General features: G+C 37.7%; 2 protein-coding genes across 2 annotated transcripts in view; one reads left to right on the top strand and one right to left on the bottom strand.

Annotated features, from left to right (window-relative positions):
* LOC147076245 (RNA polymerase-associated protein CTR9 homolog) overlaps positions 1 to 22,238 on the bottom strand; it is a 578,712-nt gene that overhangs the window by 310,873 nt on the left and 245,601 nt on the right. The gene's annotated exons all lie outside the window — the stretch shown is intronic.
* On the top strand, positions 13,397 to 21,831 carry LOC147076256 (uncharacterized). Its single transcript, XM_085940359.1, has 4 exons — positions 13,397 to 13,576; positions 15,625 to 15,717; positions 21,467 to 21,628; positions 21,814 to 21,831. The coding sequence occupies exons 1-4, from the start codon at positions 13,442 to 13,444 to the stop codon at positions 21,829 to 21,831; spliced, it is 408 nt and encodes a 135-aa protein (XP_085796485.1). The 5' UTR covers positions 13,397 to 13,441.

Below are 22,238 nucleotides of genomic sequence, written 5' to 3'. Positions count from 1 at the left end.
AAGGTCAAGTAAATCGATGGACGTATAGTTAGACATGTCAAAGAAACTTTTGTAGCTCGTAATAAAGTAACCAGCACATCTATCATATACACAAGGCTGCTATCGGCGTCTATCGAGGGTAATTTATCATATTATGTATGTATTTATACGGTTAATTGTTACAATTAGTTAACCATCTGAACTGTCAAGAGTACCTTCATTAGCTGTGTTAACTTTTAGAGCGAGATAGACATTTTGACGGCAAACTTATTTTAACATTTATTATAATCATTGATATACTACTAGGTGAGGAGTTCCCATACAAGTGTCATTTTAAAAATGTACCACAAAAGAAGATATATTATACTTATAATATTTCCTTGTAGGTATAATGCGTTAAGACCGTTAACATGGATTCCCGAATTTCACCCGTATTGCCCTGGCTGTAAAACTAAATTTGCGTTCTTGGAATAGTGGCCCTAAGGGTCTGCAACCCAAATCTTGCAAGCTACCAAAAATTCATGTCTGAGCGGATAGAGCAAGTCGCCATGCGTTGACTATTATTTAGAGTAAGATGCAAGCTAGATCGGGCTTACTCATAATTATTGCCAGGTATTAAGTGAGCTTGTATCGAGTTAAGTCCGCTGATATTAAAACAGTAAGTTTTAACACTGGCCGAGTCGCTGAAAATCGGGCGTCATTTTAAGAAGCATATGATTCATCCAGTAGTATATCAATGATTATAATACATAAATATGACAAATTACTCTCGATAGCAGCTTTGTGTATATAATATATGAGCTGGTAGGTTTTCTGCTCAAAAGTGTAACTCAACTTATGATGGTTCTAGTATAGTACCTGTTCTACTGGCTTGCTTTCGGAATATGAGCGGCTGGATTGTGGTTCTTCATAACAATCGATTTTATGTTTTTTATCATCATCATGATCATCACCATCATCTACACAATTGTCCTTTAAGTCAACTAGCTTTATATTGGCATGGTCTGTTTCAAGACTCTGAAATAAAATTATACACAATGAAGCTTTTTTAAATAATATAATAATAATTTTTTTTTTTTTCCGACCATGTCCAATCCTAATAGGATCATAATATTATGGGCCTCCACAGAGTGGAGGTTTTTATCAACATATTTTGTTTTTCCAAGAAATGAATTTCAACCACTTGCTCAGCTATTAGGTCACACTCTGCCTCTACACACAAATTGACAAACAATATGTGTTTTTGCCAGACTCAGAATTCGAACCTGGGACCCACGACATGACAAGCCACTCGGACATCGTGGGCGTGTACCTAATTAAAACTAAAAAATAAGGTGACTCGGGGTAAGTATGACATAGAATCCAATGACATGAATTTCAACCTGGCTAATGATGAATATCTACAATATCATAATAATCTACAATATCATTGCAATTAATGTGTACAGAAGGAATCCATCCTCACAACAAACGTAGGGCCTTGTGATACGCTCGAATAAGACCATGCGTGGTGTTGGGCGATTTGGTTTGGATGGGTCTATGTTTGCTGTGGGTTTCAATATCACTTAGAATTGGAATATTATTATTAAGCATCACGTTCAATAATTAATTTTTAAATAAGACAATAACGTACGCCTCTAAATTTATACCGACCATGAGCCTTATGTTAGAACTTTCGAGTTGTAGTCGCCCGGTCGACATGACGTCATATGACATCATTGTGACGTACTACCGGAGTGATAATAACATTCGAGAAAATAACGCTAGTCAAATACTGGCGTTATTTATTGTCCCCATACACAAATAGGTATTTCAGCATAATAATATCTATGGTGAGCAGTGTGTGTAGGGCGGCTTGCCTCGAGCGTGTATTGGCTTACGTCACAATTACGTCATGTCGTCGGGTGACTTTATATCACCAGTTATAACATAGGCCTGCATGTCCTATCCTTATAAGATCATATAGGCCTCCACCGAATGGAAGTGTGTAATAACTATGGCCCGGATTTATATGCTAGTGCATGTTTTCTTAGGGTGTATGTACAGCTATGAGAGTTGCACAGAAATCCGTTTTTTACTAAATTAGGTAAGTACCTAGATAGTTTAGATGCACTTGCATTTTTAATGACACCCCGAACTGTGGATTTATCAGAAAAAGTGAAGTCAACTCGGGCACCTTTATTTAAATTTTGCGCATTCACCTCTGTGGACGTTGAGAGGTCGTTTTCCGAATATAAACAAAATACTGACAGATATGTGGAAAATTTTAATGCCATTGCACAATATGTAGTATTTAGAAATAGTACCTAGTTAATTGTGTGTTTTTGTTTTTTAAAGTTGTGTATAGTTTACATTGCATTTCTTATTCAATTATTTGTACTTGTAAACAAACTATTTTTATAATTGTAATTGATTAACTTTATATTATTGATTATTTGTATTTTTTGTTAATGTATTATATTGATTGAGATTATTAATTTGTTATTCGATTTTTTATCAGTAATATATGGTGAAGTGGGTATTTACAATTTTTTCCATAAAAATGTTCATTTTCAACTGCATATTTCTTTAGTTTTAGTGCACATTTTAACGATTTTAAGTGCATATGTGCATGCATATAATCATATTTTTTGTTGCATATAAATCCGCTCCTTAGTAATAACAGATTTTGTTTTTACGAGAAATTAATGTCAGCCACTTGCTCAAACTATTAGGTCCATACTCTGACTGATACAAAAATTAAAAAAACAATATTATGTATACATGCCAGACCCAGGATTCAAACCTGGGACCCATGACGCTATAGGTCGATGCTTAAGCCGCGCGGCCACCGTGGGCAAATAATAATAATAATAATTGACGTATAAATAAGAAATGCCAAGGAAAATAAACCGTTCGTTGATTTAGGTGTTTGGTTATTTAATACCGTCCACAACGAGTTGTAGCCTTTTTTAACGTTATGCTGTAAAATAAACAAAATGCGTATTTTTGCATCGATCAATTTTCGTGGAGATTCTGTGGCCGGCGCATCACTCCTGATCTAGAAACTGTTATTGATTGGATCATTCTCATTGACTTAAACTGTACACATATGAATCTAAATGTAGGCAATCAGGAACATAACCGACACGTGATATTGTAAAATAATAGCGCCTGTACACATGCATGGATTTACTGGCGGCAATAGTGCTTATTTTAAACTATGACAGTAACCGTTTACACGTAAAAGTGCTGACTGTCGACTGTTTCTCTTATTCATTATTTAAGAGTGAGCGAGACGCGATGTTGTCAATGGTACTATTTCGCACTATTTGACAGTTACTGACAATCGGTCAAATCGAAAATTCGTTTTTTTGCCGGCAGATTCGCCACTATCGTTCTACTGCGTAGGCGCAGATCGAGAAATCTTACTGTCACATAAAAATTCGGAAGCTATGCCAACTCCAGGAAAATACATTTTCTTACTGTCAACAGTAAATCCATGCGCGTGAAAACGGGGTATAAGCAACAGTCAAGGATCAATACAATGATGACAAATTGAGTAGCTTAGAATCAAAGTGAGACATAAGCCATTTACAAAATGTTATAGGAGACTCACAAACATGTGTGAAAAGTGACCGTATTTCATATAACATAACTTTAAACTCAAAAATCCTGATGAAAACTACCGTTTTTGATACTTTTGGTGGATTTATTGAAAAGAGCATCACTTGCACTACCATAATCAATTAAAACATGAATTTAGTGGGAGGTGGCGTTTGTCCCACTTTGATACCAAGGTAGGTACTCATTTTATTGCCTACCCACATCAATTAGTAAATATACTGAAATGAATCAATAAATCGATTTCTTTGCATTAAGAGTATTTGAGTCACCCAGTACCAAAGTGAGCCAAAGGCACTTTTCAGCGTTATTTACATTTGAATGCCAAAATATTCTTTAAGTATTAAGTAAGTACTTATATCAATATCTACCACTCTTACATATTTCGTGCATCAAAAACGACCAGAATCTATGCTAAATCGACATGTTAAATGTAAATGAATATCAAAAACGGCCAAACTAGTATATAACTAGAATAGTCAGTATCAAAATTTGGCCGAGAGCATATTTTAAGATGTCAAATTGAGCTTTTTTAATAAAGTTAACTTAAATTTACTAGGTACCTATTTAAAAGAATTCAGGAAAGGTTATAGTACATTAAGAAAATTATCATACTTAAATATTATACATTGTCAAAAGTATAACTACCTATGTACAGTTTTTCGCCCTTCCTGTAAAAAACATCAAGGTGCCTTTGGCCCAATTTGATACTAACTTAATAATTAGCCATGTCCGCAAAATGCTGACATTAACCTTACACGCGTAGGTCGCTAGTATTGTTATATTATTAAACAGATAGGAATATAATAGCATTCGAATTTAACCACCAAAATTAAGCGAGTTTTGTCAAACTAACCTCAGAAGTAGAGCTGGCGTTTTCTTGTTTTAAATGTGTTGTGTTGACGTCCGGGGTATTTGTATCAAAAATTGGCACATCAAACCATTTATGGTCTTCAGCATCAGCGTCGAATTCGTCTGGTTCTTGCTTCACGTCCATTTTATTTATTTAAATCAAAATGTAACACGTAATCGAAATGGCAATTGATTGGCAATGGCGTTTTGACAGCCGCAGTGTTGCCATCTGTATGTAACTGAATTATAGTATGCAGAAAAATGAATATTGTATAACGGCAAAAATTATAGTAGGTACCTTAGACTATAGATACATCTAGACGCCACCCATTGCATTACTAAATGAAGCTGCATACCGTGCGTTTGGGTTGTGGGCGAGCGAACGCAATCGTACACAAATGTTTGAGACCATAGACCATTTCGCTAGTGCTCGCCCAAAGTGCTCGCACTAGACGCTCAGAATTAAAACATAATTTTCTATTTATTTTGTTTACGTTATATAGTATTTTTTAGCGGTCAAAATGCAACCATTAGATAAAGATATCCATAATTTAAGTTATTTTAAGACACACTAGGTCACTCATATTAAAATATATAGGTACCTAATAATATACATATAAATTATCACGAACATGTATCAACTTAGGTACCTACATATGAAACGTAATACCTTCTTCTTGCATATCAGTACGGTTACCACATTTTAATACAACACACAGAACCATCTTTTCTACTTAATTAACTAAAAATATTTACCACTGACTTTATGTTTAACACAACGCCTTGTCAGCTATTGAAAACGTACAGGATTTTTACATCGTTCGATAATAATATAGAAAATAATACAGATGAGGCAAAAATATCAGCATAATATACCTACTTAACAATAAAATTACTATTTGCTCACTTTATTTACCCATTAAACTTTTTTTTAGAAGTAGGTACCTACTTGATTTTATTTTCATTACTTACTGATCATTTACCGTTGTTTTCAATAATAATGTAAACCAAGTTAATGTAAAAAAAAGATATTCTGATAAAGTAGGTGGGTAGGTACTGATACCAAATAATATTTATTTTATTATCATAATGCCTAAATCCCCCATCAAAAATCCTCCAATCGACAGAGTTGGGAATATAATGATAATAATTATTATTGTAATTGTAAATGTGTCAAGGCTAGACCAGGACGCACAGCGAAACTAAGAAAAAGAAAGTTACCGTTATCTGTTTCTGGGCGGACGGAGGATCGAGTGTAGGTACAGTCAGTCGGCCACCTACCCTTGAGCCTCTTACGATGCCTCTAAATACGATTTGCTACCATTTTCGCGCCAAAGCGTGTGTTTACAAAAAATGTTGTTAGTAATTAATTGTTACTTGTCAAGCGAAATATACTTTATGTCCTTGAATAAGTGTTTTTAATAAGTGGAAAAGTGTAAATCAACACCCTACGTAAACCCATACCCCTCAGTACCTACTGTGTTTTTATGGAGAGTAAAATAATTATTTTATATTATAAATTAAATTAAGTTGTATTGAAAGGAGTTTTACCTACCATTAAAACTCTTATTATTCTTGTTGACTCTGAAGTCCCTTGAGATGTTGATCGTATTTTTGCCTTGTGTTCTTCTGCGCTGGCCCCTTTTTACCCCCTTTTCTTCTCGATTATTTACCTCTCTGGTTGTTCATCTTGTTTTTTACCGGCTGGCAGGACTGACGCTTGTATTGTGGCGTGCTTTGTCTTTGGTATTCAATTTGATATGTCTCAAGGAAACCAGGTAGGTGTTCTCTGGACTTCAGAGTCAACAAGAATAATAAGAGTTTTAATGGTAGGTAAAACTCCTTTCATTATTCGCTATTAACTCTGAAGTCCCTTGAGATATCTGTTTGTTATCACCTGGTAAAGCAAGATAGATCCTGCAAGATAAGGTGGATGAACCTAACATGAGAATCAGGTATAACATCTCCTTGCTTTTAGGCTCAGTGTACCGGGCTGAATAGAGAGGTCAACATATTTTGTTCCCCCGCTGTAGAAGTCTGTGTGTCTATCGGTCTCTGGTAAAATGTCTTAAAAGTAGCTTCTTGGCGCCAATTACCTCTCTGCAGGATGTCATCTATGGGGTAGTTCTCTAACCAATTTAGAGAGGCGACTGCTGATCGAGTACTGCCTGGTGATTCCTGTACCCCTGCATCAGCGAGTACTGACTTCACCCAATTTCCAATGACTGCTCGAGTCGCAGGTTTTGGGGGGCCTCTTGACGAGATAAATAATGCCGGAATATTACCACCCTCTTCTCTTCTCTCATTGGAAACGCAGATAAGTTTTCGTAGCCAAAAAACTGGATCGATGTTTTGGCAACTGGAAGCGCTTAATTTCCATCCAGATTGGCGGTGCCTTGATGTGTCCGTCTTGGAACCAAACACTGGCCATAGAATTATATGGTCGCCATTATCGACTAGGCCATTATCCGCTATACTGAGTAGGGTAAGGTCATGAACCCGTCGTCCCGATGCGAGTAATAATAGTATAGCTGTTCTGCGTGAAACCTCATATAGGTTGTATACTAGTGGTGTTGTTTTCTTGAGGTAGTCCACGATTATTCTAGGATCCCAAATCGGTGGTTTTGTAGGTCTAGTCTTGCGGGTGGATATGGCTTTTAACATATGACGCACTACTATGTTACTGCTGATGTCTTTACTGATCATAGGTTTGCAAAAGGTAGCTATGGCTGACTTATGTACAAGAATAGTGTTATATGAAAGACCTTCCTTATTGTATAAGTGACCCAGGTATCTAGCCACTTCAATCGGCTCGGGGGTATTATAGCTTATCGTGTTGGCCATGCACCATGTCTTCCATTTGTCCCATGCCGGTCTATAAGTCTTCAAAGTGGATGGTCGCCAGCCAGAAGTGAGAAGTGATCTGTCCTCTACCGACCAGCTAGAAACTAACTCTGCCCACCCAAAATTATCCATAACTGGAGTGATAGGTCCCGGACTTGTGGAGGTGGATGGTTTGTCACCGTATCCACTAGAAATGACTCCAAGTGCGGGATCGGGTAGGGGGGTTCCAGTGATCTCTGCTGTAGGTCTGCGCTCCAAAAACACTTCTTCCACCATGGGGCCACTAGTAAATATTTTCCCCTTGCCATGTTCAGGTGTGCCAATACTTGTGGAATTAGATTCGGTGGCGGGAATATCCAGGCTAGTTTGAAGTCCCACTGTCGACTGAAGGCATCGTGGAACAGTGCAAGAGCATCGTTCGGATTTCGTGAGACATAGGTTGCGACAACAAGGGCTGTGTTGGACGCGAACAGGTCTACGTCTGGGAGTCCCCATCTTTGAAATAGGGGAGCTGTAGCCGCCATAACTAGGTGCCATTCTGGGATAATTTTGCTGCGTGAGAGATGGTCTGCCACGCAGTTGTATTTTCCTGGAAGGTATTGTGCAGTCAATGATATACTGGCCTGGTTGGCGATTTCCAGGATCTGTCGGCAAAGACTTAGTAGGCTTGCGGACTTTGTGCCCCCTTCGTTGTTGATGTAGGCCACCACTGTTTTGTTGTCGGTTTGTAGGAGTAATTCTGATCCCCTGAGCGTTTGTTCCCGGAGTTGTATGGCTGAAAGTACCGCAAACAGCTCTTTTCGGTTGGAGTGCCACGTGGATTGGCGTTTTGTCCATGTACCTGATAGGTGGTACTCGTCTAACTGCGCTCCCCAGCCTGAATCGGCTGCGTCTGTGGTGAGGAAGTGATTGTAGGTTGCCCTGTGAATCTTTCCTGAGGAGCCCACCGCTCGAATCCACCACATGATGTCCTCTCGAGCTTGTGGAGGAATCGATGCTGATTTGTGAGGGTGGCTCCTCGATAATTGAGCGCTCGTACGTTGTAGACGTCGGCAATGCAACCTCCCCTGTGGAGTGACGAAGGTTGCAAAGTTGAGTCGCCCGAGGAGGCGTTGGGCCTGCCTGAGCGACCAACTGCCTTTTTGGATCTGCAATTGCAGGTGGTGACGAAGTGATGTGCACTTCTCTGTTGATAGATATTTCCGATTGCTGTGAGTATCCCACGTGATACCCAAGAACTCCCGCTGTTGGCTTGGAATCAGACAAGATTTTTTCTTGTTGATTATCCAGCCTAGAGCTTGCATGAAATCTATCATATAAGTCAGTTGCGACAGGAGAATCTCTCTGGACTGATTTGCCATGAGAAAGTCGTCTAAGTAAGTGACGATTCTCATACCCTTTCCCCGGAGGTGTTCGGCCACCCAGTTTGTTAACGAGGCAAACAGTCTTGGTGCTGCCGACAGTCCGAATGGAAGGCACGTGAATTGAAGGAGTTCTCCTTGGTAAACTAGCCGAAGAAATCGGCGATGTTGTATAGCTATAGGTACATGTAGGTACGCTTGGCTTAGGTCTATTTTTACTAACCAGTCTTCCCTTTGCAGGAATGTTGGGACCTTGAAGTGGTGGAACAGTTTGAACGGCCTTGGTTGTAGGAAACCGTTTAGGCGTTTTAGGTTGAAGACGGGTCGTTGACTGCCGTCTTGCTTCCTTACTAGGAACAGGGTTGAGAGGAAGCTTGGAGATGGTTCTGCCAATTCCAATACTCCCGATTCCTTCAGTTCCGCGATTTGTGAAGTGATCTCCGGCGATTGTCGCGTTTGGAAATCCTTCTGGAATTGCACGGAAGGCATTATTAGAGGGGGTTTCTTTATAAACGGAATACGGGTTCCCGTTATTATTTTTAATAATGGTGGTGGTGCACCCTTGGCCTGCCAGATTTCCTGGAAATGCTGGAGTCGTCCCCCTTTGAACGTGGTGAGGGAGACCCGGTCACCTGCGTCTTGGGTAAGTGCCCCTTGCACCACCTCGGTTATCTCTGGGAAAACCTCGGTTGGATGGGCGTGGGCCTTTCGGCAGGCCATCCCTAACCTGGTCTGGTATCCTCCTCGTATATCCCTGCCTCCGAAAGGTGTCCTTGCGTCCACCTGACGAAGTGCTAGGTTGACTCTCCCTGACCTGGTCAACCACTTTGGTGGTCTGATCGAAGACCTTCTCCCGACCCCCACCTCTCTCTAGGAATACCGCCAGTTTATCTTTATTGAAGATGTGTTCGGCGCTAGGTGGGATCTTGTTAAGAGCCTCTCGGGTGAAGGTGTCTCTTATACCGGAGAGGATTTTCTTCCGCCTCGTCTGAACTAACTCTGCCCGCTTTCCACAAAGGATTCGGGTGACGTCCTCAGACACTTTGTTGAGTGCTGAAGAGGGCCCGAACTCCTTTACGACCGTCTCAAAAAGAGCCGTACCGATGGTGTGGTCGCTGACAGAGTCGACCACTCGCTGCAACGCGTCCCGAATACACTCTTTTTGAGCAAGCATTGCATTTTGGAGGCCGGCAATCGTACGCTCCATTAAATGTATTGTTTGCGATGAATGGTCGTAGGGGCGTAACTCATCGTTGAGTCCCAACTCAACGAAAGACGGGGCCGCCAAATATTGTTTTTGGGTTTCAGCGTAGCGAACCCCCGCCCAATTATCTGTGTCGAACAGTTGGAGCCTAGTAAGTTCCGCTACCCGAGCTTTGTCTGGCGTCGGAAAAGCAGGCTCCTGAACTATGACGCTAAATACAGGCAACGGAATCCTGTTGGGTTTTTCCGCTGTCTCAGGCCTTGCGGGCGGCCGTAAAAAACTTACCGGAGAGTCGATGTTTACCATCGGATTCTGCGGAGTAGGCACCACTGCAGGCAGACCCTGTTGGGTCAAGATTGAAAAAATTTGTGATACCTTGTTGTCCAGGGATCTAACTGTTTCCCTTAGCTCACTCACTGGATCTTCCAACAGCAATTCCGATTCATTCGAGTCGGTCTCCATCGCTAGTCCCTCCGCGACGTTACTGGCTTCATTACGCTCCATTATTGCACAATTTTCACAATATAACTGCACTGACAAAAATTTTTCGCTTTCGAACAAAGCACTACAATCAAACAATTGAATACCAAAGACAAAGCACGCCACAATACAAGCGTCAGTCCTGCCAGCCGGTAAAAAACAAGATGAACAACCAGAGAGGTAAATAATCATTAAGAAAAGGGGGTAAAAAGAGGCCAGCGCAGAAGAACACAAGGCAAAAATACGATCAACATCTCAAGGGACTTCAGAGTCAATAGCGAATAATGAAAATTGATCGATTATGTTGACATTCTGAAATTTATGCTAAATTGGTGTGAACATTGTAAAAATGTAAAATAAAGTATCTCACAGTTATGTCACATACGAGGGTGGGTCAATAATTCCTTAGAAAAAAGCATTAAAACAGTTTTTATTTTTGTATTTTTTTTTTATTTCTCAACATAATCTCCTTGGAGCTCAATACACTTGGTTAGACGTTTCTCAATTTTTTTTAAACCGTCAGAAAAATAAGTTTTCGGAAGGTCCTCAAAATAAGCATTTGTCCGATCGATGACTTCTTCATTTGAAAAAAAACGTTGTCCACTTAGCCATTTTTTTAAGTTTGGGAAAAGGAAAAAGTCACTAGGGGCTAAATCTGGCGAATACGGTGGGTGGTCGACCAATTCGAACTTCAATTCTTCAATTTTAGCCATTGATCGTAAACATGTGTGAACACGGGCATTGTCCTGATGAAAGAGGATTTTTTTCCTGTTTAAATGAGGCTGTTTTTCTTCAATTTCGTTTTTTAGCTGGTCCAATAAAGATGCATAATAATCCCCTGTTATTGTTTTTCCTTTTTCCAAATAGTCAACGAAAATAATTCCACGTGCATCCCAAAATACAGTAGCCATAACCTTACCAGCTGATTTTACGGTTTTCGCCTTCTTTGGACATGGTTCGCCTTTCGCAATCCACTGCTTTGACTGTTCTTTCGTCTCGGGAGTATAGTGGTGTATCCATGTTTCATCTACAGTCACAAAGCGACGAAAAAATTCATCCGGATTGCGTTGCATGAGCGACAACAGGGCTTTAGAGGCCACCACCCTATTGCGTTTATTGTCGACTGTGAGCAAACGCGGCACCCATCTTGCAGAAACTTTTTTCATGCCCAATTTGTCATGTAAAATAGAAATGACGCTACCTTTTGAGATCCCTGTAACCTCAATTATCTCACTCAACTTTAATCTTCGGTCACTTAACACCATATCGTGGATTTTATTGATCATTTCTGGTGTAGTCACCTCTACAGGACGTCCTGAGCGTGGTTCATCCTTTGTTGATGTACGACCACGTTTGAATTCATTTAACCAGTTATAAATAGTTGCAAGTGAAGGAGTAGATATGCCGTGAACTAAATCCAACTCATTTTTTATTTCCTTTGCTGTTAACCCTTTTATATTAAAATGTTTAATAACAGCTCTAAACTCAATTTTCTCCATTTTCGTAAACAAGCAAATTTTTTTTTTAAATGTACGAAAATAAAAAACAACAACCCGACCAATCTGATTGAAACTTCGCAGCATACTGAATCGGTAGTGCCGCTGCATGAAAACAAACCGCTTACAGTACTAGTCGCGCCACCTGTCGGCTTTTCTAAGGACTTATTGACCCACCCTCGTACCTACTTAATTTGTTTTTTTAGAATTATTCAGGCTATACCTCAGTTGAGGCATGGTCTAAAAAGATCGTGGCTAGGCGATGCGCGGATTGCGGATGGGGGGGGGGGGGGGAAATGACGCACGCCTCCCGAAATATAATTTGTCATATAACTCCAATATTCCCACCAAGAGTCCATTTAATGTTCGGTTTATTGTTCTATTAGTAACAATAATAATATATTCATTGACAAGTTTTCTTTTTAAAGTAAATGGATAACGTTTTTAGCAGGGCTCAAAATGGACCGGAACGCACCGGAGCACCGTTCCGGTTCATAAAATCCCCAAAATTATCGCACGGTCTGGTGAATATATTAATTTGACTGTCTGAGCTAGATATGTCATATAATAAAAAAATCTTAGGTACACACTTATTTTTTTAAAATACATATACAATTAGATTACAATGTTAATATTTTCGTAAAATTATCGAGCGATCCGGTTCGTAAAATTTTCCATTTCGGGCGCTGGTTTTTAGTCATCTAATCAATTAATTAAATTAATTAAATCACGATTTATGAATTAATACCCCCATCGCCATCACGAAACAATATGACGTACTGACACCTCGACGTTCGCTCACAGACTGCCAGCGAGTCCAAAATGTCGTCGCGCCTATAATTGAAAATTATTTGCCGTTTCACTGAAGTATCGCCTTAATAATCATGTCCTTGCTTTTTCGTACAAGGTGGTTGTTAGTAATTTTGAACAATCACAAACACCCGGGCTTTGAGAAAAACACATAAATAATATTATCGTGTGTCCTGACCAGGTATCGAACCCAAGAATTACTCTCGAGTGGAAGATAAGCGCCTTACACACTGCACCACGAGAGCCGCCTTGAATTTGTTAATGCGAAGTCAGTCTGACTTTTTTCAATGAAATTCAATATTGCAATAATAATTTTATCACTTACAATATTAGTGACGAAACAACAAAATATTTACTGCAATGATTATACTAACTCCATGAAAACTAGTATTATTAAAGATGAATTTCAAAATTAAAATTATATGTTAGTATATCTACCTGATATTATTATCATAATAAAAGAATTGGGTTACGATTTTAGAAACGACAATGACATCAAAGATTCAAATTGTCATACATTACGTCGGATACTACTGTAATACGCTTAAACGACGACCAATTTAGTTGATGGTTAATAATATAATTATAGCAAATAACCAGTGGTTACACAGCTTAGTTTCAACTCTGTTTATATCCACGAATAAATTTAATTTAATAGATATACGATCGACGCAATTAATATTCCTCATATCAATAAAATTGTCTGTTTATTTTATGGTAAAAATAATGTGACAAAAAGATGGCAACACTACTCCTAAATTACCACTGTCGCATGGATAATCTTTCACGAACGTACGCATTTAGTTCGAAAAATGGACGTGAAACGCGAAATGGAAAGATTGGAATCTGATGCTGAAGGGCAGATGCCCTTACACCATCGATATATCCCGGAAACCAATACTTATATCAAGCAAGAGAGCCCCGACGATTCCAGTTGTGCTTTTGAGGTTAGTTTTTTAAGGCACATATATTTTTAATTGGTGTCAGACAACGAGATTGGGCGATGCATTTAATCCATTTGGTACCAACTTATTTTTGCGGATACTGTCATTAAACACGTACTCCAACTTATCTGTGTGTAAGCGTTTCTGATGTGCCCGTATATTAAAGTTTTAAACAAATTACTTTTGAAAAATTTAATAAGGTATGTACTGGTATGATTATAATATGCACCTTCATCTCGGTATATTATGTTTCACGGAGACACAAAACAAGCAAGGAAAAGGTTTTTATACATGATTATTCTACGTTCGATTAGTTTGAATGCATTTACATATATTTTACTGCTTTCTACTGAAGGCGAACCGAAATGTGACAGAAAAGTTTCCAACCATTTGGTCATCATTCTTGCAGCTGAGAAATAATCCTTCCGCGATGAACTGTTAACCTAGCTGAGGGCGCTATCCATGCAAAATTACGTTTATCGTGAAATACAAAATTACTTGCATTCTGAGCAGAATCTATGTTAGAAGAAATGGCTGTGGGTACCTGGATTTTGAATGAAAAATGTCTTCCAGCTGGTCTATTATGCTTTCGGTCCGCTACGGCAGCTAAATAGGGTAGAAAAGTATCGAATTATTAACACTTATTTTAACATTTACAATAATTTAGTTATAATTGTTACAATAAGTATGTACTATGTTTTAACAGCACCTCTCTTGGCTGTGATAAATTTTAGACAGAGATGGACAGTTTAGACGGTTAACTTATTGTAATTGTTACAATAAGTGTTAATATTTCGATACTTTCCTACCCTATTTCGCTGCCTTAGCGGACTGAAAGCAGGCTTGCGTATAGAATAGACCCGCAGGTGGAAAATGTGGAGGAACAACTCAACCAAATGACAATCGAGCTGGATTCTGAAAGGTTTTTTTTTAAAGAATACCTACTTGATAGCATGTCCCCCACAAAGAAGGCTGACAGGGTTCTAGCCTATGCAGTGGCGCACCCAGGATTTAATATTGGGGGGGGGGGGGGGCAAGGAGGAAAATGTAAATTATTCCTATAGGCTCTTTTTCTCCTTCACAGCCTAATTTCTTGTTTATCGGTCTTTTCTCTATTGCACTCCGTGTACCTACACCATGGTCCCCACATCCTGAAGCGGGCCCTCAGACTAGGATTTTTGAGGGGGCCTCTTTAATACATTAACTTTAATAATAGTCGAGCCAAAACAAACGGCCGCTTACGAAGCTGCACCAATGCGGCGTTGCCAATATTAAATTTTGGCTCCAAAAACGTACAGCGTTGCCGGTTTATTATTATTTATTTTCACAATCAACCCTTACTATTTGTCGGCTTGATACCGATTTGGGTTTCTCCAGATACACAGAGACATCCGCAAATAGGAACCATGTGGGAGTGCAACAGTACCTACCTACATAGTAATTATTTAAAATGATTGTTTTTGAATAGGTAGGTGTGTTCATAGACTATAATTATACATTGAGTATGTCTCGTATGAGAGTGGCAACACTGATTTAAAACTATGCGCAGCCCATATGTTTCTTAATTCAATAGCTATAATCATTTTGACATTGTTTTTCATTTGTCACAATAATGTGTTATCTTCCAATTGATGAGTGTTTGCCTTATTATTTTAATATGATAGTTACCTATCATTATTCGTGTATTAATGAGCTAGAAATATAAACACTGCTATTAAAAGAATTATACAACGATTGACAGTCTTTCATAGCCAATTGTGATATTATTGTTAATATGGACATTAAAAGTGAACCGTTGGACGTAGAGTTGACGTTTTTTTCGTTGACGAGTTGGACGAGATGGCGAAATACTGCACAGTGTTATAAAATACAATACTATAACAAATACTCATTCGCTTTGTCCGGAAGATCATCGATATTACCAGAACATGTTAACGATAAAATAATTCATATTTGATTTATGTTTTATTAGTGTTTTTTACACTTATTCTCTGTCTTCGAAATGTTCTATTGAAATTGGTTATATAAACTAATTATTGGTTTGTTTGTAGGTTGATGTCAAACCTGACGTCGATGGAAACTGTCATCCGATTGAAGAATTCGGCGTTTGCTCGACTGGGCCGATGTTCCATAATGATCCACAGGTAGGTACCTGAAGAATTAATTATATTGTAAAACTAGGCGGCAGTTATACATAGGCCAGCATTTTCAAAGAAATATGTTTTCGCGTAGTAAATTCAGTTCACTGACGTCACTGATCTCTGTCCAACCAAATCTTAAAAGACGTTCTCAAATCCTTAGACAACGCATAATGATTCAACAAAGAGTCGACGTTTTCGTTCAGATGCACAGGGGCGGGTCTAGAGGTAAGCGGACTAAGCGGCCACGAGATGTTGGAATGTCTTTTAAAGGTCTTACAGACGGCTTTTGATAATTTCTGAAATATTTTTGATAATTTCTGTGATTGGCTGCAGTTCCACGTTTACTTTATTATAGTCTCACTACTTAAGTCTTAGTTTCCGAACAATAATTATGAATATGGACAAACTAGCAGACAACAAAAAAGAAAAATGTTTTTTGATGGAAACAAAGAAGTCGGACATGAATTTACAACTAGAGAAGATTTTAAAGTAAATTCATTATGTCATATGTGATAAAACCAAAGCAAGAACTATCGCAAAGAACACAAACATATGAAATAGTTTTAGAGCCTTTTCTAATATTTTTTGATTGGAATCTATCAATAGAAGAAAAAAAAAACGCGATAAAAAAGTTGATCGATACTTACAAAGAGGACATTGATGTTTGTACTTTTGAAGATGAATTTGACCATTTTTTAATATTTCTTAAAGAAAACAAGGACACTATTAATACGTTGGACGCTGAAAACGCACCTGGCGCGTAATGACCAGGCGGCCGATCGATTTAATTAACGTGCATTTAAAAGTGGTAATTAAAATGTCATTATCTAGTCAGTAGTGAATGAGTTAAAACCACACCAGACATCTATCGAGCGGCCAAAGAAATTTGTTGCACATTCCCAAATGTAGAAATATTATTGATTTTTTTTTAACAATCCCCTTATCTAATGCGTCAGGTGAAAGTCGTTTTCTGTTTTAAATCGGATAACTTCGACTTTTGGGAGTTTTTCATTTCATTTTCACGACAGTTTGTAAAGGATAAATTCCATAGTAAATATTGAAAAATATCATTATCATAAAGTGTCTGAAAACTCGCGCAATTTCGGGGACTTTGCCACCGGAGAGCAAAAATCGAGCTCGAATTCTGGGACTCTTATCACCGGAGAGCCAAATCGGGGGCGAAGAAGCTGTTCCACGCACAGCGTTCCGAATTCGGTATTGCGGACGCTATCTCGCTCACACGTAAAGCTCCATCACGCTCACGCAATGCCGCGGAAAACCACGAATCTCATACATTCAATCAAACACTTGTAGCTCGCGATCCCTATATCCGATGGAGCTGAAAATTAAAACAAACTAATTTAGGTCCGATCATAGACGATCGTATCAAATCGTTGACCGCGTGATATAAGACGCTTGCAAGATATTCGACACACATGGCTCCGACTATTTTTATTTCATTAAATATAAGACATTTAGATATACTACTTATCCACTTAGCTAGTTAAAATATAATATATCTCGAATAAGTTTATTTCTCATCGATACAATGTATGGCACACGGATGCGGCCTTTGAACAGGCGTAACTTTGTGACTCGGGCCGCTCAGCAATGACGATACTTACGATACCATATCGTCGCTATAGGATTCGTTTCCCTAATAGACCAAATGTCAATTTTTCAGGAGACGAAAAACAAATTTCATTGTCGTATATTTAAATATCAGTAGATGTATCAATCATTCTTTCTACACTGTATGATTGCAACATTATCTAAGAATAGATTCCAAGAATAATATACTGGTATTAATCATTGAATGCACAGAAAATGCGTTTTATTTACAAGTACTCGTTGTGGATATTCGGGAAAATTTTAGCGCTTTCTCAGAATAATGGATATTCGAGACAAAACAAGGACGTTCGGGATTTAAGACCGTAGCGTATTGCTGCACGGCCCACGGATTACTGAGTGGTCAAAAAGTACGCACCTCCAATGTTATATTTATTTACACCATAATTGTTAATGATTACTTTTACTATTTAAATACCTAATGATCGTAATTACCCAAGTTCGTAGGTAATATTAACATTCGGCATTCGCCTTTTTCGGTTTTTTTTGTAATAAGTAATAAAATAGTTTTTAATAATCTTTTTTTTTTATTCAACGAATAATTCACAAGATTTAAGTATGCACCATTCTAATTATTGAACATACATTATTTTGAAAATCACTTCTGAGAAAATATATTATAACCAATAGAAAAAATATTTTTGAAAAAGGTAAGACACCCGGCAGGAATCGAACCTGCGTCTCCTGGGTTTACGCCTCAATCCGCGCATTATCCACTATGCTACAAGGTGACATACTAATGACGACAAACTTTAACTATTAGCCTTTTAATACCTGCTCATCAGCGTTCTTACAAATCAACCTACTATTGACGATTGGTTTTTGTTTATTAAATAAAAGTAGGTACCTACTACTTCAATTACTGACGTCACGGATTTCTCCAATACTTTATGATGTAACTTACTCGTACTTGCTAATAATTATTTTATATTGATACTTTTTCAAAAATATTTTTTCTATATATATCTATATATTTCTACAATTAACAATTAAATTTATTACAAACCACCAAATAAATATTATATATTTACTATTGTAAAGAATAAGCACACAAAATAATAGCATGTATAAATTAATTACCATTGGCTGCAAATATTAGGTAGGTATCTATATTCTAAGTATATAATATTCACCAAATAAATAGTTACTAACATACATATTTAATTAAAATAACTATCAGCGTATTCTAAAATAAATAATAGCATCGCCTTTATTTTCGTAGAAATACCTACATTAAAAGTAAAATAAAGACGAATAATTTTTGATTAATAATAAATTGAAATAATACTTATTATTTACGTCATAGTAGTTGTCGGGTCACACTGTAGACTTCATATAACCGTTGGGATTTGTGTCCATTTAACAGAACAAAATGCAGTTATTTAGGTTATAATACTCACTTCCATAACTCTACTGTAAGTTCAGGGCGAACTGGTAACGTATCAGCTATGATTGATCTCTTCAAATTTGATGAATTCACTATTAAAACAATATTAATAGGACGAAATTTGTAAGAGGACTCCGGGCGGCCGAAAAATATGATAGTGGGTGTGATTGTTTTAGAGTTAGACAGCGTGAATGTGGGAGCGAGATGCACGGCGTCAGCGCGGTTTGATTGGCTAAAGTCATAATCGGGAAATAAAAACTCAGCCAGAGATCCATTTTGAACGAAATTAATTTGGATATTCAGGTACGAATAGTTGGACGTTCGGGAGAACACCACGGAGTAATTGTAGCTTAACATGGCGTATTCGGGTTTTTTAAAAAAATATCTCTGTTCCTAGATAAAAATATATTGTTTTTATAAATGATTTCGGTAGAGTTTGATAAAAGAAATTGAACTGCATTAAAATGTCGATTTCGACAAAAATGTATATTCGGGAAACAAATCCTATAGCGACGATATGTGAGCTCATCTAAAAGATCTTTCAAAGACGAAGTAAACGATTCTTCATACGCCTCCGTACGTGGAGTTTTCGCGTGGTTAATCGAAAAACAAAATAACAAGTATTCTTGGATTTACACTCGTACTTAGGCGAAGTGCTTGATAACGGGCAAGTACCGTAACAGGGTATGCGCAGAATCAAAGGCAGCAATCCCTCTGACCATATGGCGTAACTTTGCTGACATCGTATCTGATAACTTTGGCGTAGCAGATTAATTAATGGCAATAATGTAGCACATCCGTTATGCAAATTTTATCACCCTAACGCCGATCTAAGGGAGATCATCTCTTCCGGATCGAATAAAAGATCGACTTTTTCGAATTTCTATATCAGTCTTCTTGAGCAACTGATATATTAATATTTTGTAGTTGTGATCCTTATCGTCACAACTACAAAATAAAAGAGAAAATCGACAGGTAGGATGGAAAATAAAGTAAAGTTGAAGAGCTGAGCATGAGACATAAGCAAAGGCCATGGGTTACGTGCATCCTTTTCAAGCTGAACAATAATTACTTCCGTAACCTCGCAACTGGCAACTTTAAAATTAAATTAGAATACAAAAAGGAATTGCACGGCTGAAGGCACGTGCAATCTATGATTAAAGATGTACTTATTAAAGTCCTGGACGCCACACGGTCTTGATACCGTGAAAGATTATAATTATATAGCAGTGTGGAATAAAGGGGAAATAATAAATGAAAGAGCAATTTATGTACTTGACCGAAACTATATTATAGCAAAAACAAGAATATTACATTAAAAGGTTAATAAGGAAATACTATAATAAAGGCAAGCAGCTAAGTTTTAAAAGAAACATTGGAAGATAAGTGAATCAAATAGTAATAGTTTTAAAATACCAAACTTGGAACGACACAGAGGCTTGAAGCACTGCGGCTGCAATCGTGCTGCTTTAAGTGACGTCCATTATAAGTTTTGGGTAAAACCAAAGCAGAGCACGACTATCCTGGATGACAGACAGAATCAAAAAGCCCTGTTGCTTCTTTCGCACCTCGCGACGTCCGTTGCGGCCGGAAATTCCAACAGCGACATCTCTTATTAATCGCGTCGCTCCATCGACGTTACCATAGATCATCGTCGGGGTTGCCAGAAGTATGAATATTGGTTATGTTCATTTTGAACATAACACAACTCAGACCCTGTCTCTGGGTCACTCTGTGCCAAGATTTTCGTCTCATTCTGTATACAATTTCAATCAAAGTTTTCCATACAACTAAAGTTAACGTTGAACTCGGTGTCCAGTAGATCTGCCACCCAAAAACCACCCATTGGCGGGTAAATACCTATTGTGAGATTTAGCCGTTTCGAACGCGATGTTTTAAAATACCTATTTGGTACCTAATCATTTGAACGCGAAGTTTTAAAATACCTATTTGATACTTAGCCGTTTGAGTTCGGAGGCTCTGAACACTTTCGAACTTTTATCTTACTGCCTATCAATATCCAAACTTTACCGTGGTGCCTCCGTGCGCTTAATAATAAATTAGTGCTATTATCAATTTTAACTTTTCTTGTATTGTAATACAATTTAATGTGAACAATTGTGACTTTTTGACTTTGTTTTGTAATCCTCCTAATGTGAAGAAGTTTTTATGTGCCAATAACTAAAGGTTTCTGAGGATAATATCACAATACTGTCAACAATCAGTGGATTAAAATAAACTATAAACTTAATTCTACCAGTGAGTTTTAATTAAATAATAATAGTGAAAGAAACATTCTGAGAGTCCCCCACACTGTACTCCCTCAACGATGGACCTCCACTCCCACACTCACAGCTGGTCGAGGGATTCGGAGGGCGACACTATCCTATCCATATCAGTCGATAATTGTTCTCAATCTGTGATTTGGCATTCGAAACTATTATACTTTTGCACATAATTATATGGATACTAAGTATTGTACGATAATTTTATCAGATTTTGTTTTATGCATTTGATTTTGCATATAATATGTAGGTGCATTTTTTAACCTACTGGATCATACGGTAACATTATATTATATTAATTGATGTGTAGGTAATATTATCATTTCTTATCGTCTTTTTATTCTTACTTCTTTGCTAGATATTGTCTGAAGATGTTGAAAATTATCACTTATTTGGAATAGGTACCTACTTTTGAATTTATAAAATTATGTTTGATAATTTTGGTTTCTAGGTTTCTACGAAAGGATGCTTCTCAGCGCCTCACGATACAAATATAAGTCAACAATCCTCGGCTGATGGCATCCAAGATCAATTCATGATGCATTATTCAGAAATGACGATAGACGAGCAAAATATTAAAGAGGAAGTCTTAAAAGCAGATACTCCGAAGAAGGTTCGACTTATTCTGAGAAGGGTAGTACATTTCTCACGTAATTTGATTTGTAGCATTTGTAACGCAGTTTTTGGATGCAGAAGTGCTCTAAAAAGTCACAAAATGATTCACACGGACGGAATTAAAAATCATACAATAAGACATACTGTTGAAAAACCTTATAAATGCAATGTATGTTCTTATAGCTGCTCGATGATGAGTAGTCTTAAAAGTCATATAATGACACATACTGGTGAAAAACCCTATAAATGCACTGTATGTTCATATAGATTCTCGCAATTGAGCAATCTTAAAAGTCATAAAATAAAACATACTGGTGAAAAACCTTATGAATGCAATGAATGTTCCTATAGATGCTCGGAACTTAGTAGTCTTAAAAGACATAAAATGACACATACTGGTGAAAAACCTTATGAATGCAATGAATGTTCCTATAGATTCTCGGAACTTGGTAGTCTTAATAGACATAAAATAGTACATACTGGTGAAAAACCCTATAAATGCAATGTATGTTCATATAGATGTTCGCAACTGGCCAATCTTAATAGTCATAAAATACAACATACTAGTGAAAAACCTTATGAATGCAATGAATGTTCCTATAGATGCT

The sequence above is a fragment of the Rhyacophila brunnea genome, unplaced genomic scaffold (genome assembly GCF_057557595.1).
Source record: "Rhyacophila brunnea isolate RB1 unplaced genomic scaffold, BYU_Rbru_1.0 scaffold_13, whole genome shotgun sequence".
NCBI classification, from domain to species: Eukaryota; Metazoa; Arthropoda; class Insecta; order Trichoptera; family Rhyacophilidae; genus Rhyacophila; species Rhyacophila brunnea.
This window is presented reverse-complemented; position numbering and strand designations above follow the sequence as displayed.